General features: G+C 45.8%; 2 protein-coding genes across 3 annotated transcripts; both read right to left on the bottom strand.

Moving 5' to 3' along the window:
• Window positions 1-1,891: 1,891 nt before the first annotated feature.
• LOC135092967 (uncharacterized) lies at window positions 1,892-9,002 on the bottom strand. The gene is made up of 5 exons (XM_063991791.1): window positions 8,931-9,002; window positions 8,005-8,157; window positions 7,188-7,363; window positions 5,634-5,820; window positions 1,892-5,557 (listed from the first exon to the last, which is right to left on the bottom strand). Exons 1-5 carry the CDS (start codon window positions 9,000-9,002, stop codon window positions 4,244-4,246), a joined length of 1,902 nt encoding a protein of 633 aa, XP_063847861.1. The 3' UTR covers window positions 1,892-4,243.
• On the bottom strand, window positions 8,068-21,186 carry LOC135092986 (fibroin heavy chain-like). Of its 2 annotated transcripts, none has more exons than XM_063991809.1 (14): window positions 21,040-21,186; window positions 19,216-19,285; window positions 18,096-18,161; window positions 17,630-17,728; window positions 16,195-17,277; window positions 15,404-15,716; window positions 14,827-14,892; window positions 12,541-12,914; window positions 11,962-12,055; window positions 11,572-11,640; window positions 10,863-10,964; window positions 9,562-9,948; window positions 8,931-9,079; window positions 8,068-8,157 (listed from the first exon to the last, which is right to left on the bottom strand). In XM_063991809.1, the coding sequence occupies exons 2-13, from the start codon at window positions 19,233-19,235 to the stop codon at window positions 9,017-9,019; spliced, it is 2,736 nt and encodes a 911-aa protein (XP_063847879.1). In that variant the 5' UTR covers window positions 19,236-19,285; window positions 21,040-21,186; the 3' UTR covers window positions 8,068-8,157; window positions 8,931-9,016. The 2 variants fall into 2 exon arrangements, with proteins under 2 accessions (XP_063847879.1, XP_063847880.1); XM_063991810.1 differs by having other exon boundaries at window positions 18,096-18,158.
• Window positions 21,187-21,392: the final 206 nt, after the last annotated feature.

Genomic DNA, 21,392 nt, shown 5'->3' with positions numbered 1-21,392 from the left:
TGTAATGCTAACCTCTCCTGTTGCAAGGATACAGTTTTCCACCTACACAAAATATGGAGGTGAAGGGTTACAAAGGGTTACAAAAGGGTTACACTGATCTGAATTTAGAACATAAGAACATAAATAAGGGAAGCTGCAAGAAGCGACTAGGCTTACACGTGGCAGTCCCTGTATGAAATATACCTACCTATTTCCATCTATTATCCCCATCCATAAACCTGTCTAATCTCCTCTTAGAGCTCTCCAGTGTCCCAGCACTAACAACATGACACATGAAATTTACACAGCAATACCCTGAGTTAGCTTTATTTTAATCGATCAAGCCAGTAAAAATAAAAACAGCAAAATCTTGAAAAAAAATTTTATTGACTGTATAGAGTTTTACTGACAAATTACTATTGCTTTCTTGTCTGTGGAATATGTTACAATAGAAATAGAGCAAGTAAATTTTGTGACATGGTAAAGTCGTACCATCACGTTTTATATTAATGTTATGCATTTTACGCGGTATCAACATCATTATGGAGTTTTATTGACAAATTACTAATCCATTATCTGCGGAATATTTTATGATAGGAATGAAACAAGTACACAAAAGTTTAGCGAGAGATAACAAAACACCAAAACTTACTCCATGAGCGAGTATGAAGTCCTGTATCACTGTATGTGTTGGTTACTTGTAAATAAAATTAATGTGATGTTCAACGTTTACTCCTGGAAATGTCATCGTTTTCTTCTCGTATTTAGAACATAATCCATGTGTAGCCTAAGCGAGACAGTTTATTGTGTAGACTTGTAACTTCATTAATGTTTTATCAACATCGTTAGAATTGTAATTGTGCAACGATGACAGTGCAAAACACAGGTGAGATGAATGCTTGCCGCTGTGAAGACTGCTGCCTCTGTTTTTCATCCCACCCAATTGAATACAGTTGTTGCAAATATAATTCCAGCCAAGGCAAAACGTGCACACCCGTCTCTCTCTCTCTCTCTCTCACACACACACACACACACACAAGGAAGGCTGATGGATCAGATGAAATATCTGAGTGTTAAAATTTCCAGAAAAGCATTTTTTTTTTTTTTTCATGGATACAGTAAGTTTATAACTGTGAGCGGCTCACTCATGAACCCTTCGCCTCTCAAAGGAGACGCAGTGTTTGCGACACCGGGGACAGGCAGACCTGTTTGTTACGAGTGATAAATGAAGTTGCACTCATTAGTCAGGAATTTTCATCCATTAAATGTGATCTCATTTAAGACTAGACACAACGTTCGACACAAAATTAAATGCACTTTCGAGTGATGTGTAAAAGACGGAAAAAAAAAAAAAAAAAAAAAAAAAAAATATATATATATATATATATATATATATATATATATATATATATATATATATATATATATATATATATATATATATATATATATATATATATATATATATATATATATATATATATATATATATATATATATTATTGAGCTGAAGCTGGCAGATGTCTGGCAAGGCACTGCTGGATACTCTTGGTGGGTGTTATAGGATGTGTAGCAATGCTTTTCATTGCTTTTTCAGATGGACATAGGAAATGGAGTGTCCAGTGGGCCTTACCAATCACTACACACCTGGCCACATCATACCATGATTATAAGACTTAACATTTATCTGGAATTAGTCAATAAATGTTCAAGAAATGAGCCATCTCAAACTTATGCGTGATGGAGGAGGCATGTACCTTAATTCACATACATATGTAATCCCTCTTCCTTCTCATTATATCCTACCGTCACATTCATGTAACTTTTTCTTCGAGGATCTTTTCTTGCACATGCAAGGAAAGGCATCCATTTGTAAACAGTAAATGAGGGTAATCAATCTCTGCTGCAGGTGTACGGACATTGCCTTTATTTTGTTGCGCCTGGATGCTGGAATCACAGACCAGGCATGTGCCATGCAAAAGACATCACATCAATGAGTACCTACAAAAATGACTCGGTAATCCCACAAGCTCAACAATGCCACCTTGGCCAAGTAATGATGTTACAAGCTCCAGAAGGCTTTGATGATATTCGATTACAACTTTGAATGAAAAGTGGTGCACCCAAATACCTCATTACTGTTGTTAATAGCCTGATTCATTTAGTGGAGGGGCCACAAGATCATACAGCACCACTGGTGTTTCCTGGCTCAGAGTGAAGTGCATAAGACAGCGGTGACCCTCAGCTTGTCTCTTATCTCAGTAAGGTGAGGCAAAAGTCCACTGTGGCTTAGATCTAACCCTGCCCCAACCAATCCATCAACAGCCAGGCGCCAAGTGATAGAGTGGCTGTAACAAGGCTCCACATGACAGCCAATAATGAGAATGCTGAGAAACAAAGCAGAGGATTGTTACCACATCAAACACTGATAACAATCATATTTCTAAGTGTAATTTATTGTACTTTCACAACACAAATGGTTTACCATGGGACAAAAACTCCTATGTTGAAATATTTAGTATTGATAATTTTTTTCCAAAACTAATTGAGCTTGCTGCAAGGAACCAGTATCTAATTCTGAAATGAAATGAGCACAATCTCTTCTTCCAGGAATCAAACACATAATGTTATAAAACCACACAAAACTCATCACTACAGTCACTCAATTATCAATTTATATGACAGGCTGACCATCCTCACTACATGTACTACAGGAAAGTGCATTCTCTCACACCTCTGCCATTAGGGGGAGTCATTAATTAACCAATTATAAATTTCAATGGATATATGCAGTTGAACATAATGATAGTTATGTCTATAAGGTTATTAACCAGCCAGTAAAGTCAAGGAAATGGCAACATTATCTTCAAAGTACATCTGAAAACTGTGATATCATCGATTTGGGTGAGCAAACAAACTGGCACACAGTGGTCCTCACTCAACAGGTTTCCCATGAGGAGGAAAAAACAGATATTTAAGACTGTGACATGTGAGAAGACAATATGTGTAATGAATCCTTGGTACACCAGAACCTTTGAAGGGGAAAATTGTAAATTCTATCTGACTGACATAAATGGAATTAATTGACAAAAAAAAAAAAAAAAAAAAAAAATATATATTAAACTGGGAGTCAAATATTCCATCTGTGGAGAGAATCAACTTGTTGACACACAAGTCTTGTTAACACAGATATGCTGATATGCTAAAGTGTGGACAGTTGTGATGAAGAAAAGTAAGCCATTACAAACTTCCATTGTAATGTCTAACAATGGATGTTGTGAATTAAGCATAACATCAACAACTGTAAAAAGCTTATTCTAACATAAGGCATATAACTTGGGCATGATTCATAAGATTTGTGTGTGTGTGTGTGTGTATGAATGTGTGTGTGTTGGCCAGGCACAAAGGAGCACATCAGAACACACACCATAACCGAGCAGCAACGCACCTGTTCTCTACCCCTAGAACAGTCAACGGCTGGGAAAGGAAATATCAGGCACTGTCTGTCCGTCTTCTACTGTGTTGTTACTTGTATGGTAAAACAATGTTACTATTGTGCAGGAAATATGGTGAGATGCAAGATGAATGCTACAGGGACAGACTAACTCTTACATCTCCATGAATGCCAGTGTGATCAAGATAATGTGTTATGGTAATGAAAGAGGTGGTCCTCATGCTTGGTAATAAAAGAAATCCTGTAGAAATTCAGTACACTTCCATCAATGCCCTGACACATGAAACACATAACACCAACTTGCATATTTATCTTTCGTTGCCTGCAGATATTGGCTATCCAGAGGCTCACCGTGAGGCAGTCCATGAGTAAATACAAACAAAAGTGTCAACAAGAAAGCATAAACCTCTTCACTTCAACATGGCGAGTATGATGCATCACTAACATGAACTGTCGAACTAAATATACATACATGAATATATGAAACAAATCCTTTGGCCTGGGTAGAAATGTAACCTAAAGAAAATAAACCTTCCATCTCACACCTCACACTCGATTTCTTTCAAAACGTCACACAACCTTCTCCCACTCTCTCTCTCTCTCTCTCTCTCATCCACACACAGTTGCTTCCTTTCAAAATTTCATCATGTTGGTCATTCAATATGTTTCCCTCACTTTAAAAATTATACCATTTAAACAACTCTGTCAAAACATTAGTGACAACCTCACTCTCTCTCGCATTGGCCCCAGCAGATTTCAATGGACTACCACACTACCTGCCACCTCGTCCTCGTCCCCTTCCCCGTCCCCTCACACCACCACCTCTACCTCTGGATGGAGTCTCTTTGGCCCCTGCCCCGGGCGTTTGTGGTGCAGGTTTTGCAGCTGGGGAAGGTGCTGGTGTCTGGGGTGATGGCTTGGTGGCTGTCTGGGGTGATGGCTTAGTGGCTGTCTGGGGTGTCTGGGGTGATGGCTTAGTGGCTGTCTGGGGTGTCTGGGGTGCAGTTTTAGGGGCTGTGGTTGTCTGGGAAGCAGCTTTAGGGGCTGCAGTTGTCTGGGGTGATGGCTTAGTGGCTGCAGTTGTCTGGGGTGATGGCTTAGTGGCTGTGGTTGTCTGGGGTGTAGTTTTTGGGGCTGTGGTTGTCTGGGATCCAGTTTTAGGGGCTGTGGTTGTCTGGGGTGATGGTTTAGGGGCTGTGGTTGTCTGGGGTGATGGCTTAGTGGCTGTCTGGGGTGTCTGGGGTGCAGTTTTGGTGGCTGTAGGTGCCTGGGGTGCAGTTTTAGGGGCTGTGGTTGTCTGGGGTGCAGTTTTGGTGGCTGTAGGTGTCTGGGGTGCAGTTTTAGGGGCTGTGGTTGTCTGGGGTGCAGTTTTAGTGGCTGTGGTTGTCTGGGGTGCAGTTTTGGTGGCTGTAGGTGCCTGGGGTGCAGTTTTAGGGGCTGTGGTTGTCTGGGGTGCAGTTTTGGTGGCTGTGGTTGTCTGGGGTGCAGTTTTGGTGGCTGTGGTTGTCTGGGGTGCAGTTTTGGTGGCTGTGGTTGTCTGGGGTGCAGTTTTGGTGGCTGTGGTTGTCTGGGGTGCAGTTTTAGGGGCTGTGGTTGTCTGGGGTGCTGTTTTAGTGGCTGTGGTTGTCTGGGGTGCAGTTTTGGTGGCTGTGGTTGTCTGGGGTGCAGTTTTAGGGGCTGTGGTTGTCTGGGGTGCAGTTTTAGGGGCTGTGGTTGTCTGGGGTGCAGTTTTAGGGGCTGTGGTTGTCTGGGGTGCAGTTTTAGGGGCTGTGGTTGTCTGGGGTGCAGTTTTAGGGGCTGTGGTTGTCTGGGGTGCAGTTTTAGTGGCTGTGGTTGTCTGGGGTGCAGTTTTAGGGGCTGTGGTTGTCTGGGGTGCAGTTTTAGTGGCTGTGGTTGTCTGGGGTGCAGTTTTAGGGGCTGTGGTTGTCTGGGGTGCAGTTTTAGTGGCTGTGGTTGTCTGGGGTGCAGTTTTAGGGGCTGCAGGTGTCTGGGGTGCAGTTTTAGGGGCGGTGGTTGTCTGGGGTGCAGTTTTAGAGGCTGTGGTTGTCTGGGGTGCAGCTTTAGAGGCTGCAGGTGTCTGGGGTGAAGGTTTAGGGGCTGGTTTTGTCTGTGGTGTAGCCTTTGTCACAGCAGGTCCCTTGAGTGTAGTCTGGGTTGTAGGTGGGGTGTTTGTAGTGATGGGTGTCTGGGATTTAGTGACTGGTGGTGCTTTGGGAGGTGTCTTGGTGTCTGTTGATGGCTGTGCTGCAGTCTTCAGGGTCACAGGTGCTCTAGGAAGGGTCTTGGCAGCTGGGGTCTTGGTTGATAATGGGGTTTTCTGCTCAGTCTTCCCTTTGGTATCCTCTGCAGCTCCTCCTCCCTCCTTGTTACCATCTTCCATGATTTCCCTGTAGAGGAACACATCAGCTGTCACTCACCTCAGTCAAGGTACATGATTAGCGTTCCTCATATCCTCACATCAAGAGATGGACACGAGTCCTGATCACTATCCCGGGAACATAATGCCATCTGTTCCCCCAGACGATGCCTGATTTGTAGCAAAGGTGGCATGCAACTTGTGACTTCATTCAGTTGTCAACTTAATTCTTCACTAATGCCTGGTGAAAATGGCGCCCCGCCCCATATCTGGCCTGCCCGCATGCATGAAAATTTGAAGCGTCATTACTGAATACAAGTTTTAACGCAACATAATCATCACATGCTGTATATCAAAATATGCAGAATAAAATGCTGCACGTAAAGGAACATTAATTTTATATAATAAATGTTCCTTTATGTGCACCACACACATTGAGAGAGAGAGAGAGAGAGAGAGAGAGAGAGAGAGAGAGAGAGAGAGAGAGAGAGAGAGAGAGAGAGAGAGAGAGAGAGAGAGAGAGAGAGAGAGAGAGAGAAAAGTGGTGGTCCTAATGAAGTATTAAATCTGTAGCATTGTATGGTACTCTCGTGGGTGAAGTGCACCATTTTCAGGTGAAGGGCACAAGTTCAAACCCATGTCTGGGTGCGCGTGTCCTGGTGGCAAGGGGGAAACCGGTTAGCACTTGTCTTACTAGCCCACAAGGGTATTTTTTTTTCCACATTACCTGAGAAATAATGCTACATCTGTCATAGGAATTTCCTTCACCAGACACACAAATTTAGTTTTCTTGCTGCCTTTCATTCCTCACTATCCCTCTCCCTTCCTCTCTCTTGGTAGTTTCCATATTATGATTTGTAATACATATATATGTAATGCTACATTTGTAAGTTTCACTTCTTTTTATCTCGTTCTCTCTCTCCCAGATGTGGGTGACAAACAGCAGAAGCCTGTACATTATATGGTAAAACTATTTGTGTGTGTGTGTGTATATATTTTCTGTAGGAATTGATTGTTACTCAAATGCATGGAGGACACTGACGTTCTTGCAAAATAATAATACTGTAAGTCAAATAAGACACCGTATCAAACACAACCTACATTCTGAAAACAATCATACAATATCCAGGAAGAAGATAACACCGTGCTGGCCAAAGCGAGCCAGGATGCAGAAGACATGTCCTTGTGTATGGTATGAGAGACGCAAGGATGCAGCATATATGAAGGGGTTAATAATGAAGTGAACCTCACACATCATCATGTTTCTGTGCCTCATCTTACTTGTCTTTGTCCCCGTCAGCAGCAGCAGCAGCATCAGTAGCAGCAGCTTCAGTTTCTTCCATCTCTTCCTCTTCCTCCCAATCTTGCTGTTCCTCATCTCCCTCCATCTCCTGATGCTCTTCATCTTCCTCATAATCTCCTTCCATCTCTTCATCACCCTGGTACTCCTCCTCTCCCAATTCATCCTCTTCCTGCCCATCACCTTCTTCGTCTCCTTCCTCCAGATACTTCCCTTCTCCCTCCTCCTCCTCCTCCTCTTCTTCATCCTCCTCAGTACCTCCAGCAGCAGCATCCTATGGAATATTACATATAAAAAATAATTTAAATTTATGAAGCAAGTTTGTTTGCATAATATAAGGAGCAAAGTGAGAAAAAGTGTAAAGTGAGTATGAGAGAGGGGGTGCACACCATGCTGTTTTAATGTGAAGTTTCCATGGAATCTTTAATTTAGGCCCAGAAACACATGATCAGATCATTCCAAGGAAAAAAATGTGTGTGTGTGTGTGTGTGTGTGTGTGTGTGTGTGTGTGTGTGTGTGTGTGTGTGTGTGTGTGTGTGTTGGTCTATAAGTTTCCCAACATTTTTTTTTAAGTGATTGCATTGGCTGACACTGACCTGATATTTCAATTTTGAAACCAATTGAAAAATACTGTGGCAGCACCTTCCACACACATGGAAGGTGGCTCTGAACTACTGGAATGAGGAGTCACATAAAATGAATAAGGACTAAGAAACATAACCTCAAAGCCACACCACGGTAATCCCTCCAACATCCCAATTCACGCATGACATCTCTGGATGTTGCGTTTGTCCACATACTGCACATAGTCTGATTAATCCTCATTTTCTGGACAGTGATATGGAAAGTGGAAATGTGCAGTATTACGTTCGTGTACTATAACTCACCAGAAACACAAACAATAACACTACTCACTTGTTTCTTCTCATCTGTTTGTGCCTGTTGCTCCTCCCCTTCCTTCTCACTCGACTTGTCCTCGTCCTTCCCTTCTGCAGAGTCGCCTTTGTTTTTGTCCTTCTCTGCAATCTTTGACAAGTACTTCTCTCGGCTCTGCTTCTTCTTTGCCTCCTGGGTGATGCACCATTAGTATTACTGTCTGTCCTACATATGGGATTTAAATATTCATTACCAAAACAAATGAGACCTGTGTAAAGGGATGATTGTCTTGGAGAGAGAGAGAGAGAGAGAGAGAGAGAGAGAGAGAGAGAGAGAGAGAGAGAGAGGAGAGAGAGAGAGAGAGAGAGAGAGAGAGAGAGAGAGAGAGAGAGAGAGAGAGAGAGAGAGAGAGAGAGAGAGAGAGAGAGCGAGAGCTGAGCAGTTGAGAAGTGTGAGATAGCTGGACTAGTGCAAATGGGCACTTGTCATGATCACTTTCCTGGAGAGTTAACAGGAAACAGCTTAACAGCAACAGCTGATTCATTTTGAAAAGGTTTAGTAATAATTCAAATGAAGTGAAAATTTAATGTGGAGTCAAGTGCTTCAGTTCAAGTCCCAATAATCCTTGCCACTTTTGCTCAATCCCACTTGTAAGACAATGGCCTGACTTGTGTTGATGGGGATTAACAGTCTTCAGAGCCTTGTTTTTTATAGAAAAGCCATACAGACTATACAGAGATGTGTATAGATGTGGGTAGCTTGTGACATTGGATCTGGGATAAATCTGTTTGTTGAATACCAACCAGCTTGTCATTTTACTGTATACAAGAACTGTATACCTTAACACTTCCAACTGTGCTGATGTTGTCTTGTCTAAGATTTTGGCTCAGACATCCAGCCACATAGCTACATCTCACTGGGGAAAACAATCGCAAGAGGCAATCCCAGCCGTGCCCCACACTCACCGCCAGCTGCAGGATGTGATCACACAGGTTGTTGTAGTGCAAGATGGAGTGGAAGTGTGTCTTGATCAGCATCTCGTTGGTCAGCTTCAACTTGTTCTCAGGACAAACACTGCACTTGTAGAATGAACGAGTCTGGACGAGGTGCAGGCCTGGCGGAGGGAATAGTATCTAATGGGTGGATGGCTGAGGACTTGTGTTTGGGAAGGTTAGTTAGTGATGCTGTAATTGTCAAGTGCAATAGTTTTATTTAATATATATTTCAGCTTATAACTGTTTTGTTTTTACATATGTCCGGTTTCCCTTGTCTATTAGGGCTAGAATGGTGCCTCCTAATTGGTTTTCATATTAGACAACCTAAATTCTGGGAAAGAAAAAAAAAAAAAAAAAAAAAAAAAAAAAAAAAAAAAAAAAAAAAAATGTAAAGTTTTGATCTGTCCTAGGCATATCCACAACCTTCCTTAATCCTCTCATGCACCACAAGTTTGATAAGTTTAGTTTTCCACAGCATTATAATTTCTGCAATGTCATATGATGAAAATATGAACTACCACAATCACCATTTTCACCACTCTCAACTCCCACAAATCCAAAAATAAAAATGTCTTGGTACAATGATGCAGGACACACTTACCCACAGGAGTATCAGGATCATATGGGGGCAGAGTGGTGGAGGTGACAGGTGGGTCCTCCCCTCCTGGTGCCTGCGGTGAGCCTCCTGTATCACCTCCACGGCAACGGCTGCTTTACGTTCCTTCTCCTCCTCCTCCTCCTCCAGCTCCGGTGTTGCGTCGGCCCCCTTGTGGCGGTGCACGTAACGATAGTGGTGCAGGGAGAGGCGGTGCTCCTCCAGCTCGGCCCTGGTGGGGAAGTGTCGGCCGCAGCAGCGCACCTTCATGAAGTGAGAGACCAGCAGGTGCTCCAGGCTGTTGTTGTGGTCCTTGAGGTTGGCGTACACCTGGCACCTCCAGCACTTGAGCATCGGATGGAAGGGATGGTCGGCACAGCGCAGTGATGCCAGCTGGGGGAAAGGTCGTTAATTTCATGCCACTGTCCAGAGAGAGAGAGAGAGAGAGAGAGAGAGAGAGAGAGAGAGAGAGAGAGAGAGAGAGAGAGAGAGAGAGAGAGAGAGAGAGAGAGAGAGAGAGAGAGAGAGAGAGAGAGAGAGAGAGAGAGAGAGAGAGAGAGAGAGAGAGAGAGAGAGATACCAACTGATCTAATGGTGCCCCAACAACAGTGTCATACAGCAAGAGAAAAAGTGCCTTCTAGTTATTATAAGCCATGATACCAGCCTCTTCATTTGACATTTAAATTCTGACCTGAGAGCCCAACAAAATCACCACCACTACATTCCTAGTCAACACCACTGGGAACATTCTGGATTATGAAATGATGCAAGTCTGACAGGCCCCCATTCTTTTTCACACTAATGTTAGAATTAATAAATGTATTGATTTAAATGAATGAATAAATGAATTAGGTACACAATTTCTTTGTAATCCTTTCAAAAAGGTGGCAGCCAAGAAAAAACTAGAACAAAAGAGTCAGACTATCACCAGAATCCAAAAAAACATCCTTGAAAATCCTGCAACTTCTACCACAGCCTGTTAACCCTCTGATTGATAATCAATCTTTCCTATCATCATCTGTACAACTTTTCAGACTTATTTCTTTGTAGTAGTCACTTACAAAGTTCTGTAGCTTACCTTATATTATCTTTTTTCTTTTATATCCATCCAAACAATTTATTACAGTGAGACTGCTAAAAAGAATCAAGTCAAGACAAAAACATCTGGGAACATGATCCTAAAATCTGGGAGCAATGTAACTAAGCTACTGGGCCAGTAAAACACACACACACACACACACACACACACACACACACACACACACACACACACACACCAGTACATTCTAATCACAAAAGCACAGTACCTTGGCCTCAATGAGCAGCAATTCCATGACACACGCCCCCACAGCATGGTAGGCCTGGGAAGATTCATAGTGCTCGGGGCTCTCCAGGTGGCGCAGGTAGGTCTGGAAAAGTGTGGCCAGGTAAGCAAGTGTGGGAAGGGTGACTGATTTGAAAAGGGAAGGAGTGGCAACATCACAGTTATCTGACATCACTACAAAACGTTTAAAGCAACTAAAATGGTATGTTGAAATAAGGATAGTAATAACAAACTTGTGGTAGGATAAAAAAAAATAAAAATAAATAAATAAATAAATAAAAAAAATAAGTAAATAAAATAAAAATGACAAGATACAAATGGGATTAATCAGTGAGAATTGAAGTGCTACAAATCAAGAAGGCTGGTATATGGGTGAATTAATGTATGGGAAAAATGGTGTGAGGGGTATAGAGGCAGGCAGAGGAGTGTTGTGTGTATGGGAGGTATTGTGAGAGAATGAGGTATTGTGAGTGAGAGAAGGAGAGGAAGGTACATAGATAGCAAAAGAAATTTACGTGTAGAGGTGGTGGGAGGAGAAAGAATGAGAGATACACGTACAGAGATAGGAAGGGAATATCAAGTGGGTGATCTGAGAGAGAGGATGAGAAACAAAGAGTAAGCAGTACAATAAACATAATCCTGGAGTGAAGGGAAGGGGCAGCACTTCTCCACAGAACAGCTGACTCACTCACCCCGACCCTGTTGAACTTCTTGATGCCACACATGTGACACATCAGCAGCTCATTGGGGATGAAGAGTCTCTGTTGGTAAAAGGAGAGGACGGAGGATTTAGGATTGTTGTTCTCAGTGGCTGGTGTACAAGTCTTCACTACTTAGCTCTTCAACACACAACTAAATTCTGTGGACCATTCTGCCCGCACACTCTTTAAAATCCAAGCAAAATTCCTTCTGTTCTCTTCCTTCTGATGAATCTCAAATCATTCTCAAGATTCTCCTCACTTACAAGAATGAATAAAGGGACTTGGATTACCATTAATTATCTTGACAGTGTTACATTTTGTAGAAGCTCGACAAAGGTCAAAGGTACATGTCAGCCAGCCGCAGGCCCAAAAGGTACTCACTGCAGGCATTCCTGGTGGGATGCGAGGGTCAGGGGGACCGTCATCCTTGTCTGGTTCATCCTTGGGTGCGGCACGCTCCTTCTCGCTGGAGGCACTGTGGGTGGGGCAGAGTTGAGGCAGGGGCAGGTAGGTGGTGGTGGTATGCTTGATGACTACTACTCAGTGTACACAGGTAAGCAAGGGAGAGCTTCATGACAGATTAGAGCTATGCCTAACCACGTCCGCACTGGGCCAGCCTGGGCACCGACCAGTCAAGTGTGGCCAGGCCCACTACTCTACACAAAACTGAGGGGTGGGGCTGGCCTACCCCTGGGGCAGTGGTGGGTCTGTGTGACTGAACTGTGTATCAAGGTGCCGGTGCTCAGTGTTGGGTGGGACATCCCCGCTAGAGGTGGATGTGGGGCCGGGACGCTGGCCCGGTCCTGGTGGTGACCCTCGGCCCTCAGGACAACAGTGATCCCGGGGCCAGAGCCGGGGACTGCTGCGTCCACCACCCAGCCCCTCAGCCAGCCAGCGCCACTCCCGCCTGTCACCTGCATGCCAGACGGGAGTGGGCGGCGGCCTGCCCAAGAAGCTTACCTCAGTGTGGGGTCGGCTGAGGGGCCACTGTCACCCTTAACTCCCTTGTGGCCCCCCGGTGTCCCGGCCGCTGCCTCCGTCTCACTTCGGGCCTTCTTCTGCTCCCTGGCTGGGGCTCTATAGTCCCTGGCATCTGGCCGGGGCTTGCCCCGCCGGCTCCTAGTGGGGACTTTCTTAAAGTATTGGTTACTGGGCATGGCGGTGTGTCCTGCCGAGGTCGAGGAGCGGTTGGGCCAGGCCTGGTGGGGCGGCTGGCCCTCCCAGGGGTGCCGGGACACGTGCTGACGGTCAGGCTGAGGGAACTTGCGTGCAGGCGGTGGTGGATGCAAGAGGGGTGAGCCACCCTCCCCGCGGTGAGAATCATGACCCCCATCCTGTGGGAGACACTCATCGCTCAGTGGCTCTGTCCACACCAGCCAGCCGGGGCCAGGGGCTCCACGGCCGGCCTGGGAGAGCGGGGCAACGGGGGCCCCAAGGGGGTCACCACCGAAAGCCTCACAACACTCCCATGGGACTCAGCAGCCTGGCCAGGGGTCACCCCCCCAACCAAACCCTCCACCTCCACACAGGCTCTCCTGAGGAATCAAGTGTTACAAATCATGGCAAACTGAAAGGCTTCAGTTTGTGTCAAGTTAAAATGATGCCAAGTGCAGCTCAGTGGTGCCCCGGCCCTTCTAAAAGGTGCCTTGGCACTTCCCTCCTTCCCTCCCCTGATGTACATTCACACCCTTCCTGGGGCAACACATCCTCTCTACACCTGCGGTCACACCGGTCACAGATATCACTGGGCTGGGCTGGTGCTGGCCCACCCATCCCTGCTGGCCTCACTGCACATCACAGCCAGCTGCCAGCTGCTGCGTCTGGGGCGCAGGATCACACCAATGTGGTGGTCTGGATGGCAATGTACCACGCTCCTGTGGTGTTTCACCTCCATGACACAAGCTACTGCATCTACAGATCAAGAAACACAACCATTCTGGCTCCATTTTTTGTAGTAAGCTTTTTGCTACTTTTCAATCATTTGCCCTCCATATTTCTTTTCCTCTGGGAGTCAAACAAGTTTCACAATAGGTTTTATGTTCTACGAGCAATTTTTTATTCATAGGAAAAATTAGGAGTTTAAACATATTTGCATTTCCATAAGAAATATATATATATATATATCATGCACTTATAGATTCAATGTCTACGTCAGCCAGTGGTGGCCCCCAGGGGATATAAGGTGAGGGCAAGGCTGCCCTGCCCAGGCACGTTTGGAAGAGTGGCCGAAATTGCACCCACGCTACTGGGCCCAGTGATACCAGTGAGCAGTGTGACCGCAGCACAACACACAAGCCGCCCCGGCTGACAGCCAGCGGTGGCACACATGCTGCACACGGGGTCAGACACAGACACAAGAGTGAATGGAAGGCATGAGTTGTGAGACTGTGGCAACAATGAGCTGGACTGCCTGGACTTTGGCACCAGCAGAAATGGTAGTCCTGATAATAATGGTGTGTGTGTGTGTGTGTGTGTGTGTGCATCAGTACGCTACCTTCCCCCCTTACAATGAAGCAGGGCAGAGGCACCATGGAAGCAAAGAGTAGACAGACAGAGGTGACAATAGTACCTTATTCCTTCCCAGCAATGGTCACTGCTTGCCTGAAGGGCTGTGGCTCAATCCAGGTGGGCGTGACCCACCTCACCACTACGCTGCCTGGCTGATCACCTCCCACGCACAGGTGGGCACTAACTCCAAACAACACACAGCTGGTAGAGTGGCACATGGCCCTCCTCACTCACACAGGGAGTCAGTGATGACACTGAACTGCAAGACGTGGGTAACGCGACCTCATGGAGCAAAACGTGCATCCCACTCTTCCTCTGAGGGGTCGCAGGTTGCAAGCGTTGGTGACGATGCCAGTGCGCAGGGCTACTTACCTGTGTCATGTGTGTGTTCTGAGGTGGGTGGCACTGAGCACCATGAGTCAGTGCACCAAACACCAACGCATGGATGCCGTTGCTCAAATAAACACAAAATCCTGAATCCGCTGGATAATGACAGATCAGCTTCATCAAGAATGACACACAACACATCACCCGTAACTCTCCAGGTGACACAAACTTACACTCCTATATCAGAATATCACCACAAAATTATTTGTGATGCTTTAGTAAATGATAAATTTCAAATCTTCACAAGCAAGATAAGAAAATCCAACTGAGTATCTGGCAATGCATGAAGTCAAGTCACAAGGAGAGCAAACTGTAAAAGAGGAGAGGCTAATGGCCACCGTGCTGCCTTACCCAGTCCATACGTCTTGTCTTGGCTGGCGGCTCCTCCTCCCATACCTGTGGCCGCTCCTGCTGAGGCTGAGGGAAGAGAAGGGTTGGTGTGAACCTAAGACACCACACATCTCTCTCTCTCTCTATATACCAGACTGTTAATCCCATGCAGGCTGGCCCACACAAAGCACCACACACTCACACACATCATTCACACCAAGATGTCTAAGGGAGGTAGGCAGGGCACGACACTCACATCATCCACATACTACCACACCTGCAACCATTCTCTCCAAAAATAAATCAGAATCATATCTAGGCCTCTACGGATAAGAGAATTTGTTATCAATGACCATACAGCACCACACTCAGATGAGCAGCATATCTGAGCCTCTTTTTGCCTTGCTGTATCACACATCTGTCCTCATCACCTGATTGGACCACAGGAGTGAACCACCCACACAATCCCTCAGGCCCCTTCCCACTTAAATATTCACAATCGTTCCTCACTCAGCCTTATGCACAATAACTTTCCTCAAGCAGTCTATCCATTCCATCTCTTTGCCTTACATCTCTCATCTCTGACAGAGAAACTCACCGAAGATAGCACAGCATTGAGAATGTTGAGTGCCAGCTTGGACTCTGGGTTGTCCATCTGTGTGAGTTGGTTGACGGCACCTATGATGTCTGTGGCTCCTCTCTGCAGGCCACCACCACCAACCCCTGCACCACCCACTCCCACACCACCTACACCACCCACACTGCCTCCCAGGACCTGCCTCTCCCTTTCCGGGGGCCTCTCCAGCAGCCCTGCTCCAGGCACTCGTGGGGTGGGGGCAAGAGAGTGGTGCCCTCTGCCGCCTGCCATCTGGGGGCCAGCTCCTTCCTCCCATGACAGCAGGCCTGGTCCACTGGTGGAGGAAATGATTGTGAAGGAAATATGTCATTGCATACTGTTTACAAGGAAAACAGTGTCTGGTAATAACTGTCATCTACCACATCTCAAGTTGTCCTTTGCTTCTGAGGAGTTCTTCACACAAAGCAGTTCAACAGTCCATGTGTTAATCTGTATTAAACATTTAAAAGAGAAGTTTACAGGACTTTGTAATATTACTACTTGAGGCAACTGTTAAAACAACAGGAAAAGTTATGAAGATGTCCTTATTGCATGGCCTATGTCCCTGGATTCCAAGACACTGAAAATAAACGGAAGAATACACAGATAATTATTAACTGAGATATATTGGAATAACTAATTAGGCCGTAAGAAGAGATTATTGTGAAAAAATAAGTAAGTCTGCACCACTGGATGCCATGACTCAGGGTATGAATAACAAGACAGGGTATGATATGCCAAGTACATACATAACACCAGCTTCAAGTACCTACCTGTTGTAGCCTACATTACTGCCGCCGCCTCCGCCACCGCCGCTGCTGCCGCCGCCACCACCACCACCACCACTGCCTATGCCACCACCACCACCGCCACCACCATGTGTAGAGGCTGCCCTGTAGCTTGGACCTTCATGCAGACTCTCCCGGTAGCTGGAACCACCAGATGCAGCGCTGTAATTTGCCCCGTTGCTGTAATTGGGCTCAGAGCTGTAGGTAGAGGAGGTGCCATAGCTCCTCTCAGGCCCGTATGAAGGCACTGTGCTGCGAGAGCCACCCAGGATGGGGCGCGAGGTGGGGATATCTTCGTAGTTTGAGCGAGGGACAGCAGGAACGTCATAACTGGAGCGAGACATGCTGCTGCCCCCATAGCTGGAGCGCGGGACGGCACTGTCCTGGTAGCTGGGCCGCGTTGAGTGGCCCGAGTCATAGCTGGAGCGAGCAGGACCAGAATTGTAGTCAGAGCGAGACAGCCCTCCTTCGTAGCTGGAGCGAGAGGGGCCGCTGTATCCAGGCTGGGAGGCGCTGTAGCCCGAGCGAGAGGTGCTGATGTCATAGCTGGAACGCATGGAAGCACTGCCCTCGTAGCTGGAGCGAGACGAGGCTGCACCCTCATAACTAGAGCGAGAGGTGGCACTCTTGTCATAGCTGGAGTGGGTGGGTGCGCTGCTGCCGTAGCTGGAGCGGGAGCTGGCACCGCTGTAACTGGAGCGGGAGTAAGAGCCGCCCTCATAATTGGAATGTGACGCTGAAGGTCCATCATAGCCCGAGCGGGATGACGAGGAGCCGTAGCTCTGCGTACCCGAGGGGAGTCCCGGGCTGCTGCCGGCACGCATGCCGTGTGACCCCATGGCATAGGAGGGTGCCGGGGGGTATGGCATCAGCCCATCACCCTGGCCGCCACCCAGGATACTGCTGCTGCCTCGCCCCATGCTGTAGTCCCCACCACCACTGCTGCTGTACATGGTGCCTCCGCCACCACCACCTCCACCGCCTCCAGCTCCACCTCCACCTCCACCACCACCACCACCTCCACCAATACCACCACCACCTCCACCACCAATGCCACCATCACGGTACCTGAAGAAAACAACACCGACGTGTCACCAACCAAATAAAACAATAAAAATGCATGATAATTCACATTCAATTCAATAATTTTTGAAGTTCTACATGATGTTCTGTTCTCTTTTGCTTATGAATGCAAAATTCACATCCATAAACAAGTATCTTAAAAATTCTTTCTAAAATATTGAAAATGGATTAAACAGACAACATAAAATATGCAGTTGTACCTGATAGATTAATTTTGCTTACAGTCTTTCAAGGAAGAAAGTACTTTCACGAACAGATTCACCACACAACAAACCTGCTTCACCACAGAGCTGAGAGCAGCCAGCTACCTGCAGCTGTGCAGTGCCCCACCACTCACCTGGAGGAGGATACCGAGGCACTGGAGTAGGTGGCACTGCTGCTGTACTGGTTGTAATCCATGGGGTCCCTCTCCCTCCCCATCCGGGAACTGCCAGACCTGGAGACAAGGCAGGCATGAGGGAACTGGAGTGAAGGTAACACAGGCTGGTGTGCCATGACTGTTGGTGGTGAAGAAGAGGAACAAGGAAGGTGTGTGAGGGATGGAGGTGCAAATATTGAGAAAGTGAGGAGAGTATGAAAGCATAACACATGTAATAGCAATAAGGATAAGTGACAGGAAGAAAGCAGTGGAGGGAAATGAAAAAGGAAAGAGCAAAGGGAGGCTTGGGAAGAACAGCAAGGAAAGCAAGTGGATGAGAGATTTACTAAGAAAGGCAATGACTGGGAGGCAAAGACACTGAAGAAAATTGAGGACAAGAATAGCAAGCAAACACACACACAGACACACACACACACATTCTCACCTGTAGTTTCCAGATGAGGTCATACCATAGCCATCATAGTGGCCAGGCATGCTGCTGCTGCTGCTGCTGTCAGGGGAACAATAACAACCATTACAATCTCACACACTTAAATACCATTAATTAGTATTTATTCTTTTAGTATGAAGGTTTTATATATCTTTCTATTAATGTATTTTTTATTTACAATTATCATTCCTCAATAAACTTTTTTTTTTATTTATGGCTCCTGGGAAATAAAATAATAAATGTATACTACTATTACTACTACTACTACTACTTTATCTCAGTAAATAACACACCTCAACCTTCCCTCAGCAGAGCAGGCCCACATTACCAGGAGTGTCAGCCGTGAGTAAACACCTGTGCATGCATCCTGCCCATCCCTCATAAGTGCCATGGTGATCATAAGTGCCATGGTGATCATAAGTGCCATGGTGATCCATCCTCCTCTGCCCTAACCACTTCTTCCCTCCTCTTGGTTGCCAGTGCCAGACTCCAGATGCACTAAACTTTGCCTATCTTGTGCATGTCACTCATCCAGACCAGATATATCAGGCTCATCTCTCCCACTACACACAGATGGGCTCTGGCCAAGGACAATGAGGGAAAAAAGTGGGACCCACTGAAGGTGGCAGCCCCCAATGGATTATCCAAAATTAGAGAAATATCTTGAGACTTCCTCCTTCAGATTTCAATTTAAAGGAAAAGAAAATACTGAAGCAGGCTGGGGGTTCCAGAATGTACTTGTTAAAGGAATGAGTGACTGAGAATACTGGTTAACTCTTGCATGAGAGAGAGAAAATCTCTATTAAAAGGTAAGTTTTCACAAAATTCTACAAGTTGAGAACTTCCTGTTTGCTTCTGTATTTCTTTCTTCTTATACTCTCAAGAGGGAGGTTTCAAGACAATTATCCTTCAATTTTGGATGACTTTTGAATTCTCTTTTGGGACAAGCACCTCAGTGGGCCTTTTTTTCACTCTTTTTGTTGCCTTTGGCCAATGACTCTCACATAAACAAAAACAAAGTGTGCTTCCCGCTCCCAAAGACCGACCAGGAACCCAGGCTTGGTGTCAGGGAAAGAGAAGAGCAGGAAGCGGAGTGCTCCTTCTCAAGCATTACCTTTTCTTCCTAATGATCATGTTTTGAGTGCATGTGGCGACAGCTGGGGATGGAAGCCAGTACTGCCGACCTGCATCAATGACAAGATAAGATCACTAAGCACATACCAAGATTCCAACAAAAGAATATTTTCTTTTGACTACTGAAGTGAATCCAGCCTTACCAGGGACTCAGGATGTTGGCTGCACCTGTCCCACCTTGCTGTCATGTTCAGTCAACAGGCATGCGACAATCTCTCTCTCTCTCTCTCTCTCTCTCTCTCTCTCTCTCTCTCTCTCTCTCTCTCTCTCTCTCTCTCTCTCACATACTGTAATCCTTTGCCTAAATTACTATAAAATTATAAGTTGTTAAATACCACTGCATGGTTTTTTGAATGGCTTTTGACTTGATGATGGAATGATGACTCAGTATATCTTCCAGTACACTTGGCAATGCATACAGGTGGTGCAACACTGCCACCCCCGTGTCCATTACACAGGAACCACCCAGGCCACATTCTGCTGGCCTGCTGGGGAGCCAAGTGAGGTAATTCATTCTTGGTCACTTTGGAGTTGAGGTAGCAACAGTGTGGACAAGTGCAGCCAACAACCCAGACACCAAGGTACTTTGAGGCATGCTTGCCTCACACCCACACACTCCTGGATTTGAATCTATAAAACTTGGCAAGAAAATGGAATACAATCTACTAAATTAGTCAACAAAATGGATCTAAGTCTAGCTCAATATTCAATAAAAGGTATGTGATGCCTCTTCTCCCTAACAAACTTTAAGAAATGTGGTACTGGGGAGGATTATGAAATACAAGGGAACTTGAAGGCAAAAGCACACACTTCATCTGATAAGGCTAGGTTAGTGTGCTTGGAGGGGATCCAGGAGGGTCGGGTAGGGCCCCTCTCACACAACGCCAATGGTGGCCGCCCACAGTTTGCAATGGAGCCATGGTGGTGCAAGTCTACTTTTTGCTTGCAGTCATCAGGCCCTTTCACACGGTGGTGATTGGTGGCATCTAATGAAGATTAGTTAGGCTGATGTCTTTGGGGGCATTTCAGGGGAGATACTCTCCCCCCACCCCAAAGAAAATGGTCAGGTGAGTGAACTTGGTGGGGGATCCATGGAGGCACTGCGCCCCGGTTGGGTTAGGCTTTATTGGGTTAGCTTGGTGTCCTTGTGGGGAGTCCACCTCCTGAATTAGGTTGGATTAGAGTCCTTGGGGGAGCATCCATGGGGGTCACCAGTTAAGTTACGCTGCGTCCTCTATGTTTATTGACGCTTTGGTCTTTAGTTTTACTCGAAATATGTAAAGCTGGTGTCCCCTACCCGACAACACCGCACTCCCACAGGAGAGAAGGGGGCATCCCTCCTTTCTTAATGCTTTATCATAATCAAGGTGTTCTGTGAAAGTCTGGAAGAAAAGGGCGAGTAATAAGGGCGGGAAAGGACTCTGGATGACTGCCAATGTACAATGGTAATCATCTCCAGTACCACCATGACACGTAATACAGGACACGTACAGCCGATCGTTGGCGCCTCATGGTTCCTATATCCCATCTCATTTATCACCTGTCCACCAACACCTGCCTTAAAGCACCACCTGCATATTCATCTCCTCCTCACCTGACACATGTTTAACGAAAAAATAAAAAGTCAACAAAACAATACCGAAAAATAACGAAAAATTACTTGCCCTCCCACTCGCCCAATACTTGCCACCTTATTTAGTCTTGTTTCTCAGTTATTACGCGACTCTCAATTGTCTCCCTTCGCCTACTGAAGCTCTATATCTTCTAAATTCACGGCATTGTACAGGATGAGGTATTTACTTACAGTGTTGCGAGGAATGTTGATAAAGGCTGACCCAAACAAATCCCACCTGACCGGCGTGACTCTAGGTTCCAATAATGACGACCACTGACTCACTGAGAAATCCAACACTCGTTCTAACATTGATTTGCCAGGATTTGTGGAATTCTTCACCTTATATCATCACTCCCACATGTTATATAGGCTCTATTGTTGTATGTGTATATATAATTATTTCCTTTTTGGCCGATCTGTACTTTTCTTAATTTTTTTTTTTCCGAACCACCAGTAAGTCCCATTGATTTCCGATGATTTGTGTGATTCTTGCCCTTATATCGTTATTCCCATATATCATTTAAGCTCTGTCATTTCCTTTT

Source organism: Scylla paramamosain, chromosome 41 (assembly GCF_035594125.1).
Source record: "Scylla paramamosain isolate STU-SP2022 chromosome 41, ASM3559412v1, whole genome shotgun sequence".
Lineage (NCBI taxonomy): Eukaryota > Metazoa > Arthropoda > Malacostraca > Decapoda > Portunidae > Scylla > Scylla paramamosain.
Note: the sequence above shows the minus strand (reverse complement) of the source record. Positions and strands in the feature narration are given on the sequence as shown.